General features: G+C 42.0%; 1 protein-coding gene across 9 annotated transcripts in view; it reads left to right on the top strand.

Moving 5' to 3' along the window:
- Positions 1-4,286: 4,286 nt before the first annotated feature.
- pomgnt1 (protein O-linked mannose N-acetylglucosaminyltransferase 1 (beta 1,2-)) overlaps positions 4,287-21,128 on the top strand; it is an 87,876-nt gene continuing 71,034 nt past the window's right edge. For 3 of the 9 annotated variants that reach the window (XM_077717811.1, XM_077717808.1, XM_077717805.1), the window contains exons 1-2: positions 4,467-5,137; positions 20,612-20,714. In XM_077717811.1, the coding sequence (XP_077573937.1) occupies positions 20,688-20,714 (27 nt within the window). In that variant the 5' untranslated portion in view covers positions 4,467-5,137; positions 20,612-20,687. The other 6 variants (XM_077717809.1, XM_077717810.1, XM_077717807.1 and 3 more) reach the window with 4 other exon arrangements.

Genomic DNA, 21,128 nt, shown 5'->3' with positions numbered 1-21,128 from the left:
TACTCCACTCATATATTTTTCAATTATTTCGTGCTTAATATTGATTGTCAATGTTCGCCTTTTGTTTTCACAACTCTTCATTCCACCTGTTGTCTTTGAATCCATTGTTGTCACTTTATATTATGCATTGAGTAACGGGTAAAAAACACGGGAAAATGCAACACTCCTACCAGTGCTCGTAGATATCTGTTATACATGAAAGAGATGCGGAAAAAAAGCCAATGAGCTACAATGATAAACGACCTCTCATGTCTTGGCAGCCTGGCTTTTTCGTATCTAGAGACAATTATTTCCTCGAAAGTTTACTTGTATCTCGAAATGCTCGTATGTCGGTGTGCTCATATGTCGAGGCACCACTGTACAGTCGTACCTCTACTTACGAAATTAATTGGTTCCAGCGGTCTACTTTGTATGTAAATTCTCTCATTTGTTCCACGATCCTCACGCAACTACCAACTAAAGTAAACCCTTTACAATTGGTCAAAGTGTCCCAATTTTGTATGAAAGATGTGAGAAACACAAAAACGAGAGAAAATGATGAGAAAATTATTTATTAATGTCTTAAAATGACTACAATGGGCAAAAATGTCGCCTATGCCACTGAAAAGGTTCCCTCTATAGCTGTTAAATCAGAAGACACAATACCTGTTTGTCCGCCAGATAGCGGCATGGGCTCGTTCTACCAGGGCCAAAAGTCGTCCACTTTTTTAGTACTACAAACATTTTAGTCTTTTACGTGTCCCTTATATGTGTGTGTGTGTGAAAATATATGCCCTGTGGGGAATTGCATAAATTAATAAGGGGCAGCATTTAGCCGAGGTGGACAGGCATTTAAGAGAATCTTGAAACATGGATAGTGATTGTTCTGACACAGCCAATTGAATTGAATGCTTTTCATGTCATTATGTGAGATATAATAAGAGCAATGAAATGAGACCCTCTGGTCTGGAGGGTAGTGATATCTCTAAACTGGGAATCAATGCATCCGTGAAAATATTTTCAAAATAAAATAATGGATAAGGAAATACATTTACAGGGTTCCCTCGCTACTTTGCGGTTCTGCTACCACGGACTTAGAGCTTCGCGGATTTGTTTAGGAATAAATAAAAAGAAAAAAAAACAAATATTACATTGAAACAACATATTTTACAGTTTTTTTTGTTATAACATGAATTTCACTGTCTCTACCCGTATTCTAAATGGTGTACTGTATACAGAGGGGTAAAAAAAATAAAAAACAATTTTACATTTTTTTTAAACAAAAAATGTAAAAAATAAAAAAATACAAATTTGAATTAAATTCAAATTATGCATTTTTGAAGGGGAATCCCTACTTCGCGGAAATTCACTTATCGTGGGTGGTCCCGGTCCCCATTAACCGCGATAACCGAGGGAACACTACTTTTGGGGGGATTTCGTAACTTGGATCTTGTTTGTATCTCAAGTAACTCATTTGCATACAAATAATTCATAACCTGATAACTTCTTACCTGGATGCATTCATAAGGAGAGGTATGAATGTATTCTGTTTATATTATCACTCAAGTATTGTGGGTGTTTACATAGATGCTTATTTGTCCTGCACTTTTCACACTTATCTTGAGACCAATAATAACTTCTTTGTGCAGGAAGGATGATATATGACATATTTCAATTCTAGCCTGAAAAGAACCTGCCATATTCTCAAGACCCATGTGCTAAATCAAATTAATTTACAGACTAACAACCCATAGAGAAATCCTTATACAGTGGTACTTTGACATATGAGTGCCCGACTTCAGAGGAATTTGAGATACGAGTAAAATTTCGGGCAAATATTTATCTTGAGATACAGGACCAATTTTAATACACGAGCAGACAGTGGACGCGAGAAGGATGCTCTTAAGAACATCATGGGCACTGTCTCTTTCCCCGCGACTCCCTCGTGAAATGTCTCTGCAAGCACTGGGCGAAGCGTTGCATACTGTCATTGTTTTTTTCCTGATAGTCATTGCGAATGGAGAGGCGATCGCTAATACGTGAGTTATATCTATTACCCGTTGGCAAGTGGTCGTGCATTATCCTATTGTGAGGACGTGTGTGCATAATTTCCGGAATATTTTGAAGGGACTACAAAAGCAAATTACCATCGATAGGTTGCATCTGAAACTCAGTAATGACTCATTTAATGATTTAACAAAGAAATGAATTACTACACATATATGTATAATAGTAATACAGAATAAACCCAACACTCCTTGATAATTGTACTTGTGCACTTGTATTTTTATATAGGTGAAAAAACATAGTATGGTAGTAAAAATAGAGGTGCGGCCTGGTGGAGCGCGTCTGCCTCACAGCTCTTGTGGAGTATAGAATGTATTCTTTATACTTTTATGATGTATAGTCACTAGGATAGAGTTTTGGATAGCCTAGTGGACATTTCCTTCATGACACCTATGAGTTAGGGGCGCGTCATATACCAAGACACGCCCATTTCTTTGTTCACCTCTTCCCGCCTAAAGTTTGTACCTAGGTCACATGACCCTATGTTAATAAAACTAGCTTGACTGTTGGGGGTAGCCAGGGATTCGAACTGGTCAGGCTGGGGGATGGACACATCTCCCAGCGCTGGCTACTCTGACCCCTCCTTCAGCTGAAGTCTTTGAAAATCTCATCAAGCCGACTCCGCAAAACTTGAAAAGATTACTATAAGTATTCATCTATATATTTTCATGCCCAATCATTGTAGTTACGGCTCAACACAAGTGCTCCATTGTTCTGCAAATGCAACCGTGTATCTGAGGCCTCATAATTATTTTTGGTGAGCTCTGGCTGTCTCCGGCTTGAGATAGTGAAGGGGGCATATTAAGAGATAGGAATGTCCAGTTCAAGCAAGTACCGTGACTTACTGTTCAGAATTCAGATCAGCTTTCGAGCATGACTCATGCCAAAACCATACGAAGACTGCTGAGGCCAGCAAATCATCCACATCTCCAACGGCTATATTTAAAGTTTGCTTCCCCCCTCTGACATACTCTCAATGTTGTAAAAACCATTGTTTGTATGCATTGACAGTCACACTGTGTTTGTTAAACTTGAGATATTTAACATATTTATGCCTCTGTTTCCATTACTATTGACTTAATGGACCATTGGACAAACCCGCGAGTGGATATCAACTGTTTTCACTCTTTAATAGATAGGCACGGGACTTTCCAGCTTTGGCTTTGGTGCCTGGAACCATGAGGTGGCCAAAGAGTTGACAACCAGCGGAAAACTATTCCTACTTGGAAGTCTCAGCTCACCTCGTTTTCTGAACCGTTTTATCCCCATTGAAGTCGCAGGCGGTGCTGGAGCCTATGCAAGCTGACTCCGGGCCAGAGGCGGGGATACCCTGAGCCGGTGGACAGCCGATCGGGGGGCACAAGGAGACAGACAGCCTTGAATACTCACACTCATACCTAGGGACGATTTAGAGTGTCCAATCAGCCTACCATGCATGTTTTTGGAATTAGGGAGGAAAACAGAGTACCCGGAGGAAACCCACGCAGGCCTGGGGAGAACATGCAAACTCTACACATGTGACCGTCCTCGGATTTGAAACCAGGAGCCCAGTGCTGTGAGGCTAACGCGCTAACCATTCGCCCCACCGATTCCTTCCTAAATTGAAACATGCTCTGAATATTTGTCATATGTCAATGCTCATCATATTTTGATTTTTAACCTTGAAATAGTTCAATTTTAATCTCGTAATATTAAGATTTTCTCCCTCTAAATATTACAGTGTGGCGAATTAGTGGTTAGCACAACGGCCTCACAGCGGAAGACCTGGGTTCAAATCGAGGTCGGTCCACCAGTGTGGAGTTTACATGTTCTCTGTAGGCCTGTGTGGATTTTCCCCGGGTACTCCAGTGTCCTCCCACACTTCAAAAACATGCATGATAGGCTGATTGGACACTCTACATTTCCCCTAGGTGTGAGCGTGAATGGTTGTTTGTCTCCTTGGGCGCTCCGATCGACTGGCCACCAAGTCAGCTGGGATAGGCTCCAGCACCTCCTGCGATCATAGTGAGGATAAGGCGCTTCAGAAAATGGGATGAGATGAAATATTACATTATAGGACCACTTGAAATTTCGCACGGAACGCCCGTGTCCCTGGGCACAGTGGTTGATAAAAAAAACTCATTGAGACATTTTCAACCAGTAAAAAGGAGAAACGTGGGTAAGAGAGTGACGTCAGTCAATCCGTGCCAGTGACGCAACCATAGATATCGTGTATATAAAAATAGCTGGCCAAAAGTGGAGTAGGCGATGTAATTAAGGGCAGCCATCTCTGCGTCGGAGTACTTATTAGGCAGTCTCTACTACAATGGATTGAAGGCTATTTAGTGATTTCCTCACAAATATTGGATTGGATAGGATTGGATAACTTTATTCATTCCGTATTCGGATAGATTTACAAAGGGTTTGTATTTTCTAACAACCGTAATAATGTGGCCACTATTTAGGCTGATTTGAGAAATTGATACAATTTTATAAATTATAAAATTACCTCATCCCAGCTATTTTTGACAAAGACATCGGTTTGTTGTTTGACTGACAAAATTATAATATTTGGCTAATCCAAAGTGCATGATCCTTTTAACACTGACCATGTTTACAAATATCTCTGACGCAATATGGCCGATTGAGCTTTTCCCATGGAATACCTATGGATAGACAGACCCAGAACATGTTTTATGTTCCAGGAATACAATAGCATTTTACTGAATTTACGATTTTAAATTACTTCGATTTACAAATGAGAGTGCAAAACATACAGTTGCACTTAAATAAGGCAGTCGTGTATCATAATCTGGGCCAAATTGCCAATGCGTGGTTTGGTGGTAGCTACATTTTAGTGTACATACACTCGTTTTCGGATTGCGTTAGCACCTGCCTGTTTATTTGCAGTCAATAAAATGTGGCTGTATATGGCCCTATTGTAGCAGGACGAAGAGAACAATATAGCCAATAATCTGAAATTTATAACGGAATGGAGACCTGGACACCTAACCCTCGAGCGAAGCCATTCATACCCCGTCAACAAAGAAGCTTGTATCTCACCTATAAATATAAACTGTTCAATAAGAGGACCATTCGGAGGTTCTGTCAGGTAAGACGAAAGTAAACACTGTAAAGTTATATCTGTAGTTTTTTTAAATTAATTATTTTGAGAGTTGTTTTTTAATCTTTTTTTTGAACTTTTTTCTGAGTCATTTATTGTAAGGGTATTTTTTCCATATCATTTTTAATAGCTCCGTTTTTTTCTGATTAATTTATTTTGAACGTTGTTTAAACAAACAAAAAACAAACCAGCATCAGTTATAGAAATACTTGGAAGTCACGTGCTAAGTGTGTCCTGCAAAATGTATAGATAGGAGACTTGCGCGCATCCACACTTGACTGTTCTCGAAATGCCTGCTGGGGGTGCAGGTTTTTGTTCCAATGAATCCAACACAAACAGTTTAACCAATGAGGCTTCTGCTGAAACAAGAAGCACCTCGCTGCAATCCACTGATTGCACTTCTAAGATACCAGATTTGTGGAAAGGTTTCCTCCTATAGGTTGGAAAGAAAACTCGCACTCACTGCTGCCCTTTCTGGAACCGTTTGGAGACCCCTTATTCTATACGGTCTATTTAGTAAATTCAAGTTTTATATTTAGATATATTGGATAACTTTTATCCATCCCGTATTCGGGAAATTTCGTTGTCACAGTAGCGAGGGTGATGATGCAGAAATAGGAAAGGGGGTACGACAGTGGCAGATAGCCCAGTCATTAAGTCACAGTCATGGAATAGTTATTATAGTTTGTGGCCTTTACGCAGGTAACTCACACATACATAGTTTCAGGATAAAAGCAATTGTGTCTAAGTTTGTCCAAAAATAGTTAAACAGACTTGGCTTTGCCCATGGATGCACAATGATGCGTTTTAAATGTGTACTGGTTCTGGGGATCCCATGTTCTGGGATTATGTATTTACAAATGACCTTAGCCACCGTCAATGCGTCTGGTGATTTTGCGGGGACTATTTCAGTCCATATAGAGAATGAGTCAATGAAGACAAAACAGTATTTATACTGGTTGCTTCTGGATAATTCAAATCCGGGTGTGTAATTTCAAATGGGTAGTTACCTTTTGGGCTTAGGTTACCTTGCATATTATGTCTGCAACAAATTAAACCGTTCCTACAATTTTTAAAATTAGGTGTTTAGACATGTTGGCACAGGGAACACACTGTACCATGTTAATCATCCCCCCTGTTGAGACATGAGACTTTCCGTGGCTCAATTTTGCTACCATTTGGAATAAGTTCTTTGGTAAGCAAGGTAGGCCTTTTGTTGTGTTTAGGCCGCCTGCAGACTGTTCTGCGCCTTCATGTATCCATGCATCTTTTTCTTTCTGTGGCGCAATTAATACTGTTTTTGGAATTGACTCGTTTTGTTGTTGTTGTTGTGTATATTGTGGAGTAAGTGTTTGTGGTGCTTCTTTAGCTGCTGTATCTGCTCTAGCATTTCCACTACTGATTCTGTCGCTGCTTTTAGTATGTGCCTTACATTTGCATACAGCTATGTTGCTGGGAAGTAGTACAGTGGGACCTCGGTTATCGCGGTCAATGGGGACCGGGACCACCCGCGATAAGTGAATTTCCGCGAAGTAGGGCTGCTCCTTCGAAAATGCTTATTTTTAATTTTTTTTATTATTATTATTTAAAAAAATAAATCAATACCCCCTTGTTTACAGTACACCAAATAGAATACGGGTAGAGAGAGAGAGTGAAATTCATGTAATAACAAAAAAAACTGTAAAATGTTTTCTGTTTACACTGTTTTACCGAACAATTTACTGTATTAAAATAGACCTCCATAAAACCTGAAACTGTATTAAAATAGACCTACAGAAAACGCCAGTGTATTAAAATAGACCTCCAGAAAACTTCAGTGTATTAAAATAGACCTCCAGAAAACGTCAGTGTATTAAAATAGACCTCCATAAAACGTCAAAGTGTATTAGAATAGGGAAAGTGGATTTAAAATGGATTTCCTGGTTCTCATTAAAAATGTCGAAAAAACTAAGTCAAACGGCGGTGTCTCAGAGAAATGTATCCGAAGATGCACTATCCTCGGATAGACTCGGGCGAATGTCCCGCTGAATTTCCTGGTTCTCGAAAATTTTCTAAGTCCAAAACATTTTCTTAAGTCAAACGGCGGGGCGTCAGAATGGTTCAGTCCGAAGCATGCACTATCCTTGGATAGGCTCGGTGGAAAAGCCCCGGTGAATTTCCTGGTTCTCAGAAAAAAGGATGAAAAAGTGTTGCTTAACTTCCATAAATGTTCGGTTTCCTTCTTCAGTTTTCTTACTGAGTCTCATTGTCATCTCATTAGCATAGATCATGTCTAGCAGTGGTTGAGTTAGTTCTGCAAAGTTTGGAATCCAACTCCTGCAGTAGTTAGTTAGGCCTAAGGAGGCCATTATTAGTTTTTTCGTCTGATGTTTCAGACATTGCCTGGATGGTTTCTCGTCTTCCATCCATTAGATCCCTTCCTTTCTGTGAGACTCGATGTCACAGGAAGGTGACTGACTCCTGACAGTACTGCAGTTTCTTCAGCGACGCCTTGTTCCCAGTTTGCTCCAGATGTTTGAATAATCTGATCGCTTCCATCTTTGTTTTCCTCTTCTGTGGGACTGGATATCAGTATGTCCTCTACATACACTAGGATCTGTGTGGTGTCTTTATGTTCATGCTGAGTTATACATGCTGCGATCTCGTGAGAATATTGACGGGCTGTCACAGAACCCCTGTGGCAGCTTTGTGTAGGTGTATTTGGTTCTTTTGAACTTGAGACCAAACCAGTCTTGGGTTATTTTGTGTTATTGAACAGAGAAAAATGTATTGCTTAGATCAATCACTGTAAAGAATTTCTTATGTGGTTTTAACTCGTTCAACAGTATGTGTGGGTCTGGTACGCAGGGTGCTCACTGCTGCATCGACCTGTCTTAGGTCCTGGACCAATTTCCACGGTCCCTTCTCTGTTTTCTTCACGGGAAAGATGGGAGTGTTCCAATCGCTTGATGGACTTTCAATTAGAATGCCTGTTTCGAGCATTTGTTTAACTACTGGTCTGATGCCATCTGTAGCATCTGGTTTAAGGCGCTGTTGTTTGGCTCGTGGTCGATATGATGTCTTGGGCTCAATTCTTACTTCCTTTACTGTGGTCATTTTTCTACGTCTTTAAATTTGGACCACAGTGAACTCGGTATTGTAGGGAAGTCTTCAGCCTGTAGCATTATGTAGTCTTGCCATGCAGTCAATTGCGTTTTCGGACTTGCTTGAGTCATCCACTTCACCTTATGTCTTGTCACTGTTCCATATGGGGTGTTTGTCAGTACGCTGACTGGGAGTCAGATGTGACCACGACTTCTCGCTTCTGGTCTCCAAGAATCGCACCATGCGTCCTAGGTCTTTCCAGTACCTGTTGTTTTTTCTCTTTATGGACACATGGGGTGGTTTCTAAAACTGTAGAAGTTTTTTCTGCTTGAGGTGGCAAGTCCACTGAGGTGGCCGCATCTCCCTCTGCCGTGGAGTACAGGTACTCCCGTCCAACTAGTTGAGGTCCCAGTCACCCGAACTGTTTAACAAATTCTGGTCTGGCTTTCCCAAACTTCATGGTGATTTGTAGTGGCCAGTGGGTTTGTGTTTGGCCATTTACATTTTCAACTTTTAATTTTAACTGCTGGATTACAGATGAGGGCCCCTGTGTTGTTAAATCTAGGGAGTAGAACGAATGAGGATTTTCGACTACTTGGATTTGCGCTTCCTCCCACCTGTGTATTGGTTTGATACCATCATCTGCGGGATATGTCTGATTCCCAGTTTATGGAGTAGATCTCTTCCCAGGAGATTCACAGGACAGTTCTTACTCAGGACAAACTTTGCTTCATGGTTTCGTCCATTTTCATGTTATTTTTGTTTTCCTTGATTTCTTCAATAGCTCCGTGTCCTGCTCCTATCACAGTGATCCATTATTTTCCTGGTACCAATGCTGGCACTTTTTCTTTGATAACTGATTTATCTGTTCCAGTGTCACATAAGAATTTTACTGGTGTTTGACTTTGTCCCACCAGTAAGGTCTAGTATGGTTTGTTGTCTTTGTCCCAGAGGGAGGACATGATTTTGGTTAAGTCTAACACTTCTGCTGGCGAGCAGGGGGTTTCTTCGTTCCCCCCATCGCTTTCTTCAGATTCAGTGGCGGATTCCGTGCTAGACTTCCATTTCTCTTTCCTCTGGCATCAATCTTGATGTTGATTTAAGGGTTGAACTGTGGGGTTCTCTGGTTCCCCTTGGGTGCACTTCTGTAGTCTCGAGCAAAGTGTCCTTTCTTTCCACAATTGTAACACCTGTGATCTGGGTTTTCTCTTCTTGGTGGGCCCGGTCTTCCTCTTCCATGTCCTCGTTGGTAGAATACTTCTTATGACTTGGTTCACCAATGAGGCCATGTCTTGGGTCAGAGGATTAACTCCTGAGTTTACCTGTTTTTGGCTGTGTCTCCTCGGCATGAATCCCCCACTCTATTAGTTGATTCATTGGCATGGTTCTGTATGCGACATCGTACTTTTGCACGAACCCTTTGATTTGGGACTGGAGCCCTTCCAGGAAACCTTGTCCCAATTGGGCTAGGTACGCCCCTTGCTCATTTTGGTCTTCTATAATCCCACTGTGGATTTTGAACACTTCTTCAAACCTTGCTCTGGATTTATGAATTCCTTCTCTTTGTTCCTGTCTTGTGGCTCTGATTATGTCAGCATGGTGTTGGGTGCCGCGTGTCTTGCACTCGGGTCAGGACTCTTTCCACCAGCTGCGTTAGGTCTTGTGAATCATGGGGTTGGGCTTCTCCAGGGTTGTTTCTTTTGTCGAAATTTCCTCTCACTCTGGCCCAGTTGTGTCCCAGACTCAGGGTAAACGATCTTCTTGTCTCAGTTCCATTTAGGTGGAAACTTTATCTCAGCTTTTCAAAACTATTGGACCATTTAATTGGGTTCTTTATTGGGTCTCCCAGTCCCTTGCATGCTTCGGTGCATTCGAACTCGGTCCATGGACGGTGGACGGGAATGGTTTGATCGCTATCTCCGTTCACTTGGAAGTGTGGGTTTGTGACTTCAACCATGGGCTACATCTGACTTGGTGGTGCCCTTGGTAGTGGGTCAGAGTGAGGTCCTTGAAATGCCATCAAGAAGGATGGAGTTGTCCTCATCTTTTTTCTTTTTGTCTTCTCTTTGGCATTTAGGCGACCCCTGCTGGTCCTGCAGCGGCATCTGCGGGCTCTGGCTAGCCTCTTCATTGTGTGGGATGTGAGAGACATTGTGGAATTTGAGTGGAGCCCTTTGGGTATGCATTCCACGCGCCCCTCCTTGCACACAGTGTCCTAGGCCTAGTGGAGGAGGGGTGGCTGCATCTGTGCAAGGAGGCTGGTACGCTGGGCTCGGAGTCGCTGTTTCTTCGTGGGGCTTAACATCAATCAAAGCTGTCATGCTGGTTCTTTGTTCAGCTTTTTAAAATTTTCTTTGTAATTTGTTGCTCTTCTCTCTTCTGAGCTTGAAAGATCTACACTTCAATGTTTTCCGACTGCTTACATATTTTTTCTTGTTTTTTTCCTTTCTCAACAGCCTTTTTTTACTTCTAATCTCCTTTGTATAGCTTCTAATGGTTCCACCAATCTTCCCTCCCACTTTTGTTCTTATTTTTCCTCCATTCTTCCACATGAGTGCAATGATCAGAAAAATGTTTATGCAAAACTTCATGTCGGCTGGAAGTTCCTTGCTGTTTCCCGATCCCATTTTGGACACTTCTTTTGTTAGAAGTTTTTTAAAAATTGTATTTGTATATTACGCTATTCCTGTAACACATTCATGACTTTTTATTTACGGCAGTGTTTACTCTAGGGACCTCCCGTTTAATTCATTATCTTATTTATCCACCTAAGTAGTCGTTAATACTCTTGTTTTGCGCGGCAAACGTTGTGATTTACGAGCGTGTCACAACGTGCTTTTGGTGTATTTTTCTTCTTATGAAGATTACTTGCATGCTTTTATAGTTATTTGTTCTATTTTCTTTTTATATTGAGCTATTTCATTCTCTTGGCAGAGTACAACAATATTTTTCTTCTATATTTTTACTCAATTCCCGAAGATCCTAGTGGGGGAGTTTTTCTGATACTCCCCTCTCACTGGTTTGACTGATGTCATGCAGCCAACCTCTTGTACGCTACCTAGTGGGTCAACCAAAAAAGTGCAACTATTCCTGGAGGTAAACCCACTCAGTTTAAATCCTTTGCATACCTTACATATCTATTTTTCTTTGACTTGCATACTTTTCAATGGTATACACAACTTTTCTCCAAAGAATGAAGTATCCCTTTCGACTTTTTCACGAGAAGGGGCGGGATCTTATGCTGAATTGGTTTTTACAAATTAATGTTAAACAGTGCCTTACCGCCTCGGATGCCCTTTGCGTCCGATGGGATGGATTCACGTCCTTTTTCCGGACAGCGGGAAGTCGATCACCCCTTTTTCTCAATGGGGAAATAGCCAGGGTCAGGTTTTGGGTTCAATCTTCTCGCGAGCCAAAATTAAGATCTGAATCTCCACGGGTTTCGGGAACCAGAATGTTGGGACTACTGACCAACTCTTAAACAAAATCGGATTTTTTTTTACACTAGCAGAAGGACTTATCCCACCAGTCTGCCTAAGCAGACAGTTCTGCTTCAGAGTGCCTCTGTTTTCGCTTCAAGGTCTGCAGGTCTTCAACGGCCCTGATTAGGGACCCATTGGGTGACGTGTCATTGAGTGTAACATTTCCAAACATTGCACACACCCCCTGCTTCACCAAGAGCATATCAACCGCCAGAAGCATATCAACTGCTTTGCGGCCCGGGAAAGCCATGAGACTGGTGGCTGCCAGCTGTTCCTTCATTGCTGCAAACCCTGCTTAGCATTATTTCCAATTTATTCTTTTTTGGACATTGTAATGGATGTTGTTCACCCTATTCATATTTTTATTTGGCATAAGCCAAGGAAAAATAGAATCCTGCTGCAATGTGGCAAACCAACCTATAAGTCGGATCTGCATCTCTCGATGAGGCTCAACAACGTCAAGAGAGGCTTGCCACCACACCGAAATTCTGAGCCGCCAATTGTATCTCCTCCACTCTAAAACAGAAACTGATAAAAACAGTGAAACCAAAGCACACGGTCCTGTTTCTTTTTGACAGGAGTTATATAATTTATCTGCACCACTTCACCACCATATGCCAAAAACGGGAAATCAGTGGCGCAGTTTGTCTTGGACAATGGGCACACCATGTCATCTACCGCACCCAAATTCAGACCATGACCTGGAAGGTTCAAACGGGTAAAGTTAGCCCAGTGCCATTCACTGCTACAGGATAGACACGGTTTCAATATTTTTACAAGCAGGATACGTTTTATTTTCTTTCTTTTGTAAAACCACTTTCCCCAAAGAATGGTTATTCAGGGAGTTGTTATATCCGATCGTATTTTCCCTCATCTGGTCATTTGTTTTGCATACCGAGACAATAAAACCAATATAAAAGAGTTCCGTATGGTTTATGGCATTGCTCGCTGATTAATAATCTTTCCAATCAATATTGGAGTGGTTGCCGTTTAATTTTAAAACGTCAGAGAGTTGTTCTCACCTGTCTCCTCAAATGTTTCAACAGAGAGAACCTTCTTACAGTGCAAAAGGTGGATCCACATCCCTTCTTGGCAATTTTCATGTCTGCTGGTTGGTCAGCCACACTTGGTTAGGACGTTCCCACTTTGGGTCGTGCTAGTGCTTCTTCTTTATACTGTAGGTTGAGCACCCAGGCTCATTAGCCTCATTCAGTTTCAATCGTGCTGTGAATAATGGCGATTTGTATGGTCCACGCAAATTGGATTTTCATATGTTGTTGTCTGGTTGAATTTGTTATGTAAGCGCAGTGATTTCATTATGAGATATGGAGCCTTTTGTCAATCCAGCCAATTCTTTTACTATTCCTATAAATCAATGGTTCTTCGGAATTACAAATCGTGCACTGATATGCTGAACACAGGTTAAGCATGCTCTGAAACCAACTTAACCCTCCAAGTTGTGTAGTGGCACCGTACCGAGGCCACCACCACCCTGTCGAGACATAGGATTTCCCATGACTCCGATGTACGGGCGTACACGCGTCCGTCCATCCGTCCGTCGGACATGTATACATTTATACATGTATACATATAGATACATATATACATACAGCCATGACGTCATCTATGCGATTGCTGGACTCGACGGCCCTCACCATGTTATCGTCCATTTCTTTGGCTTTTTTTGGAGATCTTCGGCATCATTAAAGAGGTCCTGCAAATTATGCAAAGTAAGGTCACCTTCGTCACCCTTGTCGTCGGCAGCAGAGTCGTCTTCCTCCTCACTCGCCGACTTGGTCATTTCCTGTAGGTCCTCCTCTGTCAGTGGGTCTGAGTGACAGTCGATGAGATTTGTAATCTCATCAGCGGTCATATCCGAGAAGCCTTCAGTCTGCACCAACCGAGCCAGCCTGACAGCCTTATCAACGGCAGAGTGATGGATTTCGTTAGGCGTGAAACCCTCATAGTCTTGAGTGATTTTCTTTGGCCACAATTTCCTCCAGCTGGAGATAAGTGTCTGTTCTTTCATGTCCTTTAGGGCATGTTAAATGTTAGTCAGACACGTGGCTATGTTGTAGTCCTTCCAATAAGATTTGATGCTGAAGGTCTCGTCGGGCTCTTCAATGGAGGAGATGAGACCCTCCGTTGTCGACCTGGTGTAGAGGGCTTTGAAGGCCCTAATAACCCCCTGATCCATGGGCTGTATAAGGGAAGTGGTGTTGGGGGGGAAGGAACTCCACCTGCACAGTCCATGAGGAGAACCACTTTGAAGGGCAGTCCCTTTTCAGCCAGGTAAAGCTTTACCCGTGGTATGAAAGAGTTAAAGAACCAATCAAGTGTGAGGGCCTTGGTGATCCATCCCTTTTTGTTGGACATCCAGTAGACTGGCAGTAAGGCTCTGTTCTTGTTCTTCAATGTGTGAGGATTCAGTGACCTGTGGATCAGGCCGGGCTTCAGCATGAATCCTGCTGCATTGCCACACAAGAGCAGAGTCACTCGATCCTTGTGGGCTTTGAAACCTGTCTTCTGAAGTTCGTCCATGAAAAGAAATGTTCCGCACGGCATCCTCTTCCAGTAGAGTCCTGTTTCATCCATGTTGAAGACTTGCTCCGGGACATAGCCATTTTCTTCTATCATTCCCGGAAACACATCCTCAATATAACGCCTCGCTGCTGCTCTGTCTGCAGAGGCTGCATCTCCATGCAACGACACATTCTTTAGTCCGACTCGCCGCTTAAACCTCTCAAGCCAGCCCTTGTTGGCAGCGAAAGCCGTATGTGGTCGTGGGTTAGTCTGGCTTGAGGCACCGGGCAGAGGGTCATCTTCGTCGTCTGCGCCGTCGTTTTCTTCCTCGTCTTGAACGTTGTCGTCGTCGTCACCACCCTCAGGCACCATAGCATCAAACAAAGACTTAGCCTTACTTTGGATTAAGTGTCCGTCCAGGCTGATTTTCTTTGCCCTACAATCACGGATCCAAATAACCAGTTCATTTTCCATTCGCACCATGGCCTTATTCTGGGTGTTCACAACCCTTTTGGCATCTTTCGTGAAAGATGTTGCAGCAGTTTTGCGGATGTTCTTCTCCTTTATGTACCGCACCGTGGATTCATTAAGGCCACATTGTCGAGCTACGCTCGCGTAGTAATTTCCTGTTCTCAACCTGTCCAATAAACTCACTTTTTCAGTAATTGTCAACATCTTTCGCATCTTCTCCGGCTCACGAGATGCACCAAGGGATGGAGAGCGTTTGGGAGGCATCACAAAGGGATTCACAAAACTTTTATGCTTAGCTTTAGCTTGGCGAGAAGCGTGCTGTATGCTAGCATGAGATAAGCGTGGACTGAAAATGGGCATCGGGAAAAGCTTGGGCTTCCGTGGTGAATGGGCCAATGGGCAGTCGAGTATACAGTGAGCTTTCAGCTGGCCAATCAGCTTGGGTTTATGCCCGTGATGCCCCGTGATGCTTTGCGCATACGTGCATTCTGTGTTTGAAAATTTTGTAAAATGATGAAATTACTAATTCTAATTGAATATTTTGTTTCCACATCTTGTAAAATGATGTAATTTATAATTTTAATTGAATATCTTTAAATATTTTTTTCCTGAAAAAATTCTGCGTAGCTCTAAGTCTAAGTCCACGGTAGCTGAAGTGCAAAGTAGCGAGGGAACACTGTATACATACACATACATATATAGAAGCACATATATATGCATGCATAAGAATTCAGTAGGTCCTAACCTACAGCCATTTTTTGGTTAAAGAGCCTGACAGCTGATGGGAGGGAGGATCTGCAGAAGCACTCCTTCCTGCAATGAGGGTGCAGCAGTCTATTGCTAAAAGAGCTTCAAAGGGACTCCACCGACTCGTGCAGGGGGTGGGAGGTGCTGTCCATGATGGACATCATCCTGGTCAGCATCCTCCGCTCTCCCACTTCCTCCACAGAGTCTGAAGGTCAGCCCAGAACAGAGTTGGCCCTCCTGATCAGCTTTTTTAGCCTGTTCCTGTCCCTCCGTGCTCCTGCATCCCCTACAGACCACTGCATAAAACACTGTAGATGCCACTACAGTGTCGTAGAAGGTCCTCAGGAGTGACCTGCACACTCCAAAGGACCGTAGACTCCAGAATAGGAAGAGGCGGCTCTGGCCCCTTTTGTACAGAGCATCTATGTTTGTGGACCAGTCTAGTTTGTTATTGAGGTAAACACCCAGGTACTTCAAATTCTCCACAATTTCAATGTCTTTACCCTGAATGTTAACCTGCGTGGTCTGTTGAGTTGTCCTCCGAAAATCGATGACCATTTCCTTTGTCTTACTGGTGTTGATGTAGAGGTGGTTTTGCCTACACCAGTCCACAAAGGCTGTGATGACTCCCCTGTAATCCAGCTCGTTCCCGTCCATCACTTGTCCAACAATAGAGGTGTCATCAGAGAACTTATGGAGGTGACAGGTGTCTGTATTATGTTTAAAGTCTGAAGTGTAGACGTACAGTCCTGGAGTGTCACATATTGTTGTCTGTCGGTGAGGAAGTCGATGATCCATGCTGCTAGGCAGTTCCTTACTCCAGCCTCTTCCAGTTTCCCTCTCAAACTCTCAATCTTTCTACCCTCTGAATCTCTTAAGGTAAAGTATTTTGAACAAATGAACCATTCAAAAAACATATTATTAATATTTTATCCTCCAAAAGCTAGTTTTCTTTAAATAGAAGCCCTTCAAAATCAACAAATTGGTCAGAAAATGGCCACCTGCTCTATTCCCAATTTCAAAGCCAAACAAACCAATCTTTTACCAAACAGATTGTCTATCACCTTGAATGACATTTTTGTTTAAAATCCCCAAAAGGCAAAAGTAACCGCAGGACCCTGTATTTCCTGCAGACCATGTTTTGCTCTTATTATGAAATGCTAAACGGAAGCGCACTTTTAGCCGCTAACCGTGAACTTCAGACTCGCTGCAAATCAGGTTTTCTCTTCTCACATACACCTATCTGCCACAAATTCCTTGTTTTGCTCTGTTTACAAATTCCTCCCTAGCGAAGTATCATGTTTGAAATGTCACATTTTAGCTGTGAATATTGCATCTTAAAGAAGACTACCATTAGTCCATAATAAGCTAAATTAATTCCTCATCCGGTATCCAATCATATCACTCTTTTTTGCCGAGACCCATGATCTCAAAATATGCTGTAAGAACAACTTTACCCCATAGCAAAAACAATTTTTGCACACAAGTTTGCTTCAGTAACCACAAGGGCCAATTGATGTAATGCCAACCTCTCAGGAAATATCACCCCCCTCTCGCTTTTATCAACATGCTCACCTTATTTTGCCATCAAAATTACATCTTAACTTTCCATCCCAACTTTTTTGCCATCAAGAACTAATAATTGGTATCTGTTGGGTTTATTCTGTATTACTCTTATACATATGTGTAGTAATTCATTTCTTTGTTAAATCATTCTTCCTATTGTTCGGAGGGGGCTCGAGGTCATAAACAGCCGTCTACTCTCACGTGGACTTCTTATCCAAGGATTGTTTATCCTACATCTCACCCAGTATCGGGCTCTTAGGAATCGGGAGGCAGCGAGGACTCTGGATATCTGCCACTTCCATAACACTCGTATAGTGTGCATACCTCGTGACGCACTTCGGGCTTCTTTATGTAATTGTTATATTATTGTTAGGTCAAATGAAGGCATGATTGTTTTAATCCAAATGATGGTTGGTTTTAGTTTCCTGTTCTATTATTGTTAAAATACATTGATTGTTATTAAAGTTAAAGCTGTTGTTTTTGCTTATGCATGTTGAATTAATCAACAACCTTGTAATTGTTTTGATTTATGGCCTTAAAGCCATACGCGAATTACTGTTCGAGGGGACAATTTGAAGACAAGGGGCAAGTCTTGTTGCTTTGGTGTATCTTCCCTTAAGGTCCTTATACATGATGCAATCTTTTTAATTAAATGTCAATAATTGAATAAGATGTCTGCCTGCAGTGATTGATAATTACATCGGAAGGGTAATTATTTATGAATCTATCATTATTTATGAATTTATCAGTATCATATCCACCCTTCTCCATTTTATAAAGACTACCATTTCCAATATTTACACGGCAGAAGGCTGTTTTGGATCGTCTTCACTAGCCGCCTTTTTAATTGAGCTCCCCATCTCGAAGTTAGTTGGTCTGCAATTAGGTAGTAATTTTTTCTTTTTTTTTCCATCTTCGTTCGTTTTCCTTAAGTTATCGGTACACACGCAACTCACAAGTATACTTTGCTGGTATACTTTCGGAGTTTAATTACCTACCTGCCCAGGTACAGGATACTGTCGCCCTAAGTTTTATAGGCTCATGCTTTGTCTCTTCACCTGTTTGGGACTAATATTCACAGGGATTTACCATCACCGTCTCTCGGACACAAGTCCACTTCTCAAAATGGACCTTCACATGAATGCTCTTTCCCTGCATTCGGAAACCGTCAACAAATGCAAACATTCATGTGGCTCACCATAGATGTCTTCAGATGTCTCTTTTAGTAGGATGGGTCTTCAACCGTCGTGAACCCAGGCACTCGGCTGAAATTCAAGCCCGCAAAAGGGTTTTTTATGCCGTGGCCAAGGTTTTTCCCAGGTGTCGACCAATCGCTCGGATTCCTTCGGTATGTTGACTCCCAGGCTCGTAGGACCAATATGATAGGTTCACCAATAGGCATTCATTCCGAAGTGCACGCACAAATAAAAGACACAGGACAATGATTTGTGATTTTCTTGCAAGAGAGAATCGAACCGACTCGTCTCCATCCATGTTCATTCTGCTGTTACACGCATCTTTTTCCTGTTAATTAGCTTCAAGGACCCTAGTTACAATGGACATCTCAGCTCTCAAAGGAGGGGTGGTAAGACAGGAGTGAGAAGTTGATAGTCAAGGACCTGAGTTACAATAGAAGGTTTAGTTCTCAAAACAAACAAAGGTCATGTCGCGCCGAAGGGTCTTCTCCACATTCCAGCTCTCCAAGAGGATTCAACCTTAATGTTGTTAGGTCTAACTAAGGAGCAAAGCATTGACATCGTCGCAAGCATATGTACTATAATGACTTTTCTAATGTTAATAAGCTAAGTAAAGCAGAGCATCCTTCATTGCGAGCCAATATTTTGCCTTTTACCATAATTTGCAATGTCTTTCACAACGCTTTTGATGAATTTTGACCCACTCTTCTTTGCAGAATTGTAATTCTGCACTACTAGAAGGTTTTCTAGCATGAAGAGCCCGTTTCAGATCACACTACAGCATTTCAATAATATTTAAATCCAGACTTTGACGTGGCCACGCCGAAAGCTTTACTTTGATTTTTGAGCTATTCAGAGGTGGACCTGTTGGTGGGCTTTGGATCGTTGTCGTGCTGCTTGCTCCAAGAGCCCTGGTGTTTGAGCACACGAACTGGACATTCTTCAAAATTTGCTGGTAAACAGCATAACTCATTCTTCCATTACATACAGCAAGTTGTCCTGGTGTGGAGGTAGCAAAGTAGTCCCAGACCATCACACTGCCACCACCATCCCTGGTGGTATCGTGTTTCTTTGATGGAATGCTTTGCCATTTTTCTCCCCAAATGTAACGGCCGCACAACTTCCAACAAATTCAACTTTTCACTCATGTCTACACAATGTTCTTCCAAAAGTGTGGAAGATCATTGATTTTTTTGGGGGAAAATATTAGACGAGCCTTTATATTCTTTTTGTGCACCAATGGTTTTCGCTTTGAAATTTTGCCATGGATGCCGGCTTTGGCAAGTGTTTTTCATATAATAGAGTCATGTACATTGATCTTACCTGAGGCCAGCGAGGCCTGTAGTTCTCTCTGTTTTTCTAGGTTTTGTAACCTGGAGTAATTTTAGCTGGCTGATCACTCTAAGAAAGGTTTGCTACTGTTCCAAGCTCTTTCCATTCGTGGATAATGGCTCTACCAGTGATTCGCTGGGGTCCGAACGCCTTGAAAATGTCTTTTTTCACCTTTTCTAGACTCAAACATGTCCATCACTTTTTCCATCTTTCTTCTTAAATTCCTTTGCATCGTGGAATGATGCTCTGATCTTGGAGCCTACTTCCCTTTGTTTGACACATTCTATTAAGGTCTTCACTTGATTCTACACGTGGTGGTAATCAGTGTGTCCTGTGAAATTGGACTCGGCTACAATTTTGATGAGCAGGTCATTCATTCATTTTCTGAACCGCTTTATCCTTACTTTGTCCTGGGAATGATAAGATCATGATTATGAACAAGAATAAGTCTCGGGATTCAATGATTTGAGACTAGTCACTCACTGGGTTTGAAGTGGGACATTGGTTGGTAAAATTGTGCTTTTTTTGAAATTTAATTTAATTTATCCGGTGTTTTAGGCCTTTAGGATAGAGACGGACGGACAACCAATCACACTCATACCGAGGGGTAATTTAGAGTGTCCAATCAGCCTAACATGCATGTTTTGGAATGTTGGAGGAAACCAGAGTACCTGGAGTAAACCCACGCAGGCCCAGAGAGAACATGAAAACTCCCCACGTGGACTGACCTGGATTTGAATCCAGGACCCCAGAGCTGTGAGGCCAATGTGACAAGTCAGTTATTCTGTGATTTAACAGAGCGCGGAAATTACTTTTTCACAGAGAGCCAGGCAAGTTTCTAACTTTTTTCTGCCTTGGTCAATAAAATCATTTAGAAACCGCATGTTCTCTTTCCATGGGTTGTCTCTGTTTCATACGAAAATTGACTTGAAAGTTTGAAACCTGTGTGTGATAAAAACACAGAAATTAGGTATGTGGCAAATACTTTTTCATCTCACTGTATGTGAAAATTAAGGACTTCATTTTTACAATGACCTCTCAACCCTTTTTTTATTCCACAGGTTGGTGCTGTCCTGTTTCTACTAGTAACTGTCATCGTCAATATTAAACTCATCTTAGACACGAGAAGAGTTGCAAATGAAGAAGCAACAGTTGAAGAATATGGTAATAATCATCAGAATTACCGTAATTTCTGCACTATTACGCATGTCTGAATGTAAGCCGCTCATGTTTAATTTTGGGATTGGATTGGATAACTTTATTCATCCCGTATTCGGGAAATTACGTTGTGGCTGTAGCAAGGGGTTGATTAGACAGAACAGCAAAGCACAAAGTACAAAGCAAATCAAAGTAAATGAAATCATCAAATCACTAAGACATAAAAGCAGCAAAAACACAAAACGAGCGAGAGTGGACAGAGCTACCGCGGCCGCCGGCTGCCACTTAAACAGCGCCATTTTGGTTGCTGTAGCTAAAACGGATACAGACTCAAAAAGACGTAAAGTTGGACAAAAACTGGAACCACACACAGGAAGTATTCCACAAGATGGGGAACTTCTGCAGACTGTAACCGAGGTA

The sequence above is a fragment of the Stigmatopora nigra genome, chromosome 5 (assembly GCF_051989575.1).
Source record: "Stigmatopora nigra isolate UIUO_SnigA chromosome 5, RoL_Snig_1.1, whole genome shotgun sequence".
Taxonomy (NCBI): Eukaryota; Metazoa; Chordata; class Actinopteri; order Syngnathiformes; family Syngnathidae; genus Stigmatopora; species Stigmatopora nigra.
Note: the sequence above shows the minus strand (reverse complement) of the source record. Positions and strands in the feature narration are given on the sequence as shown.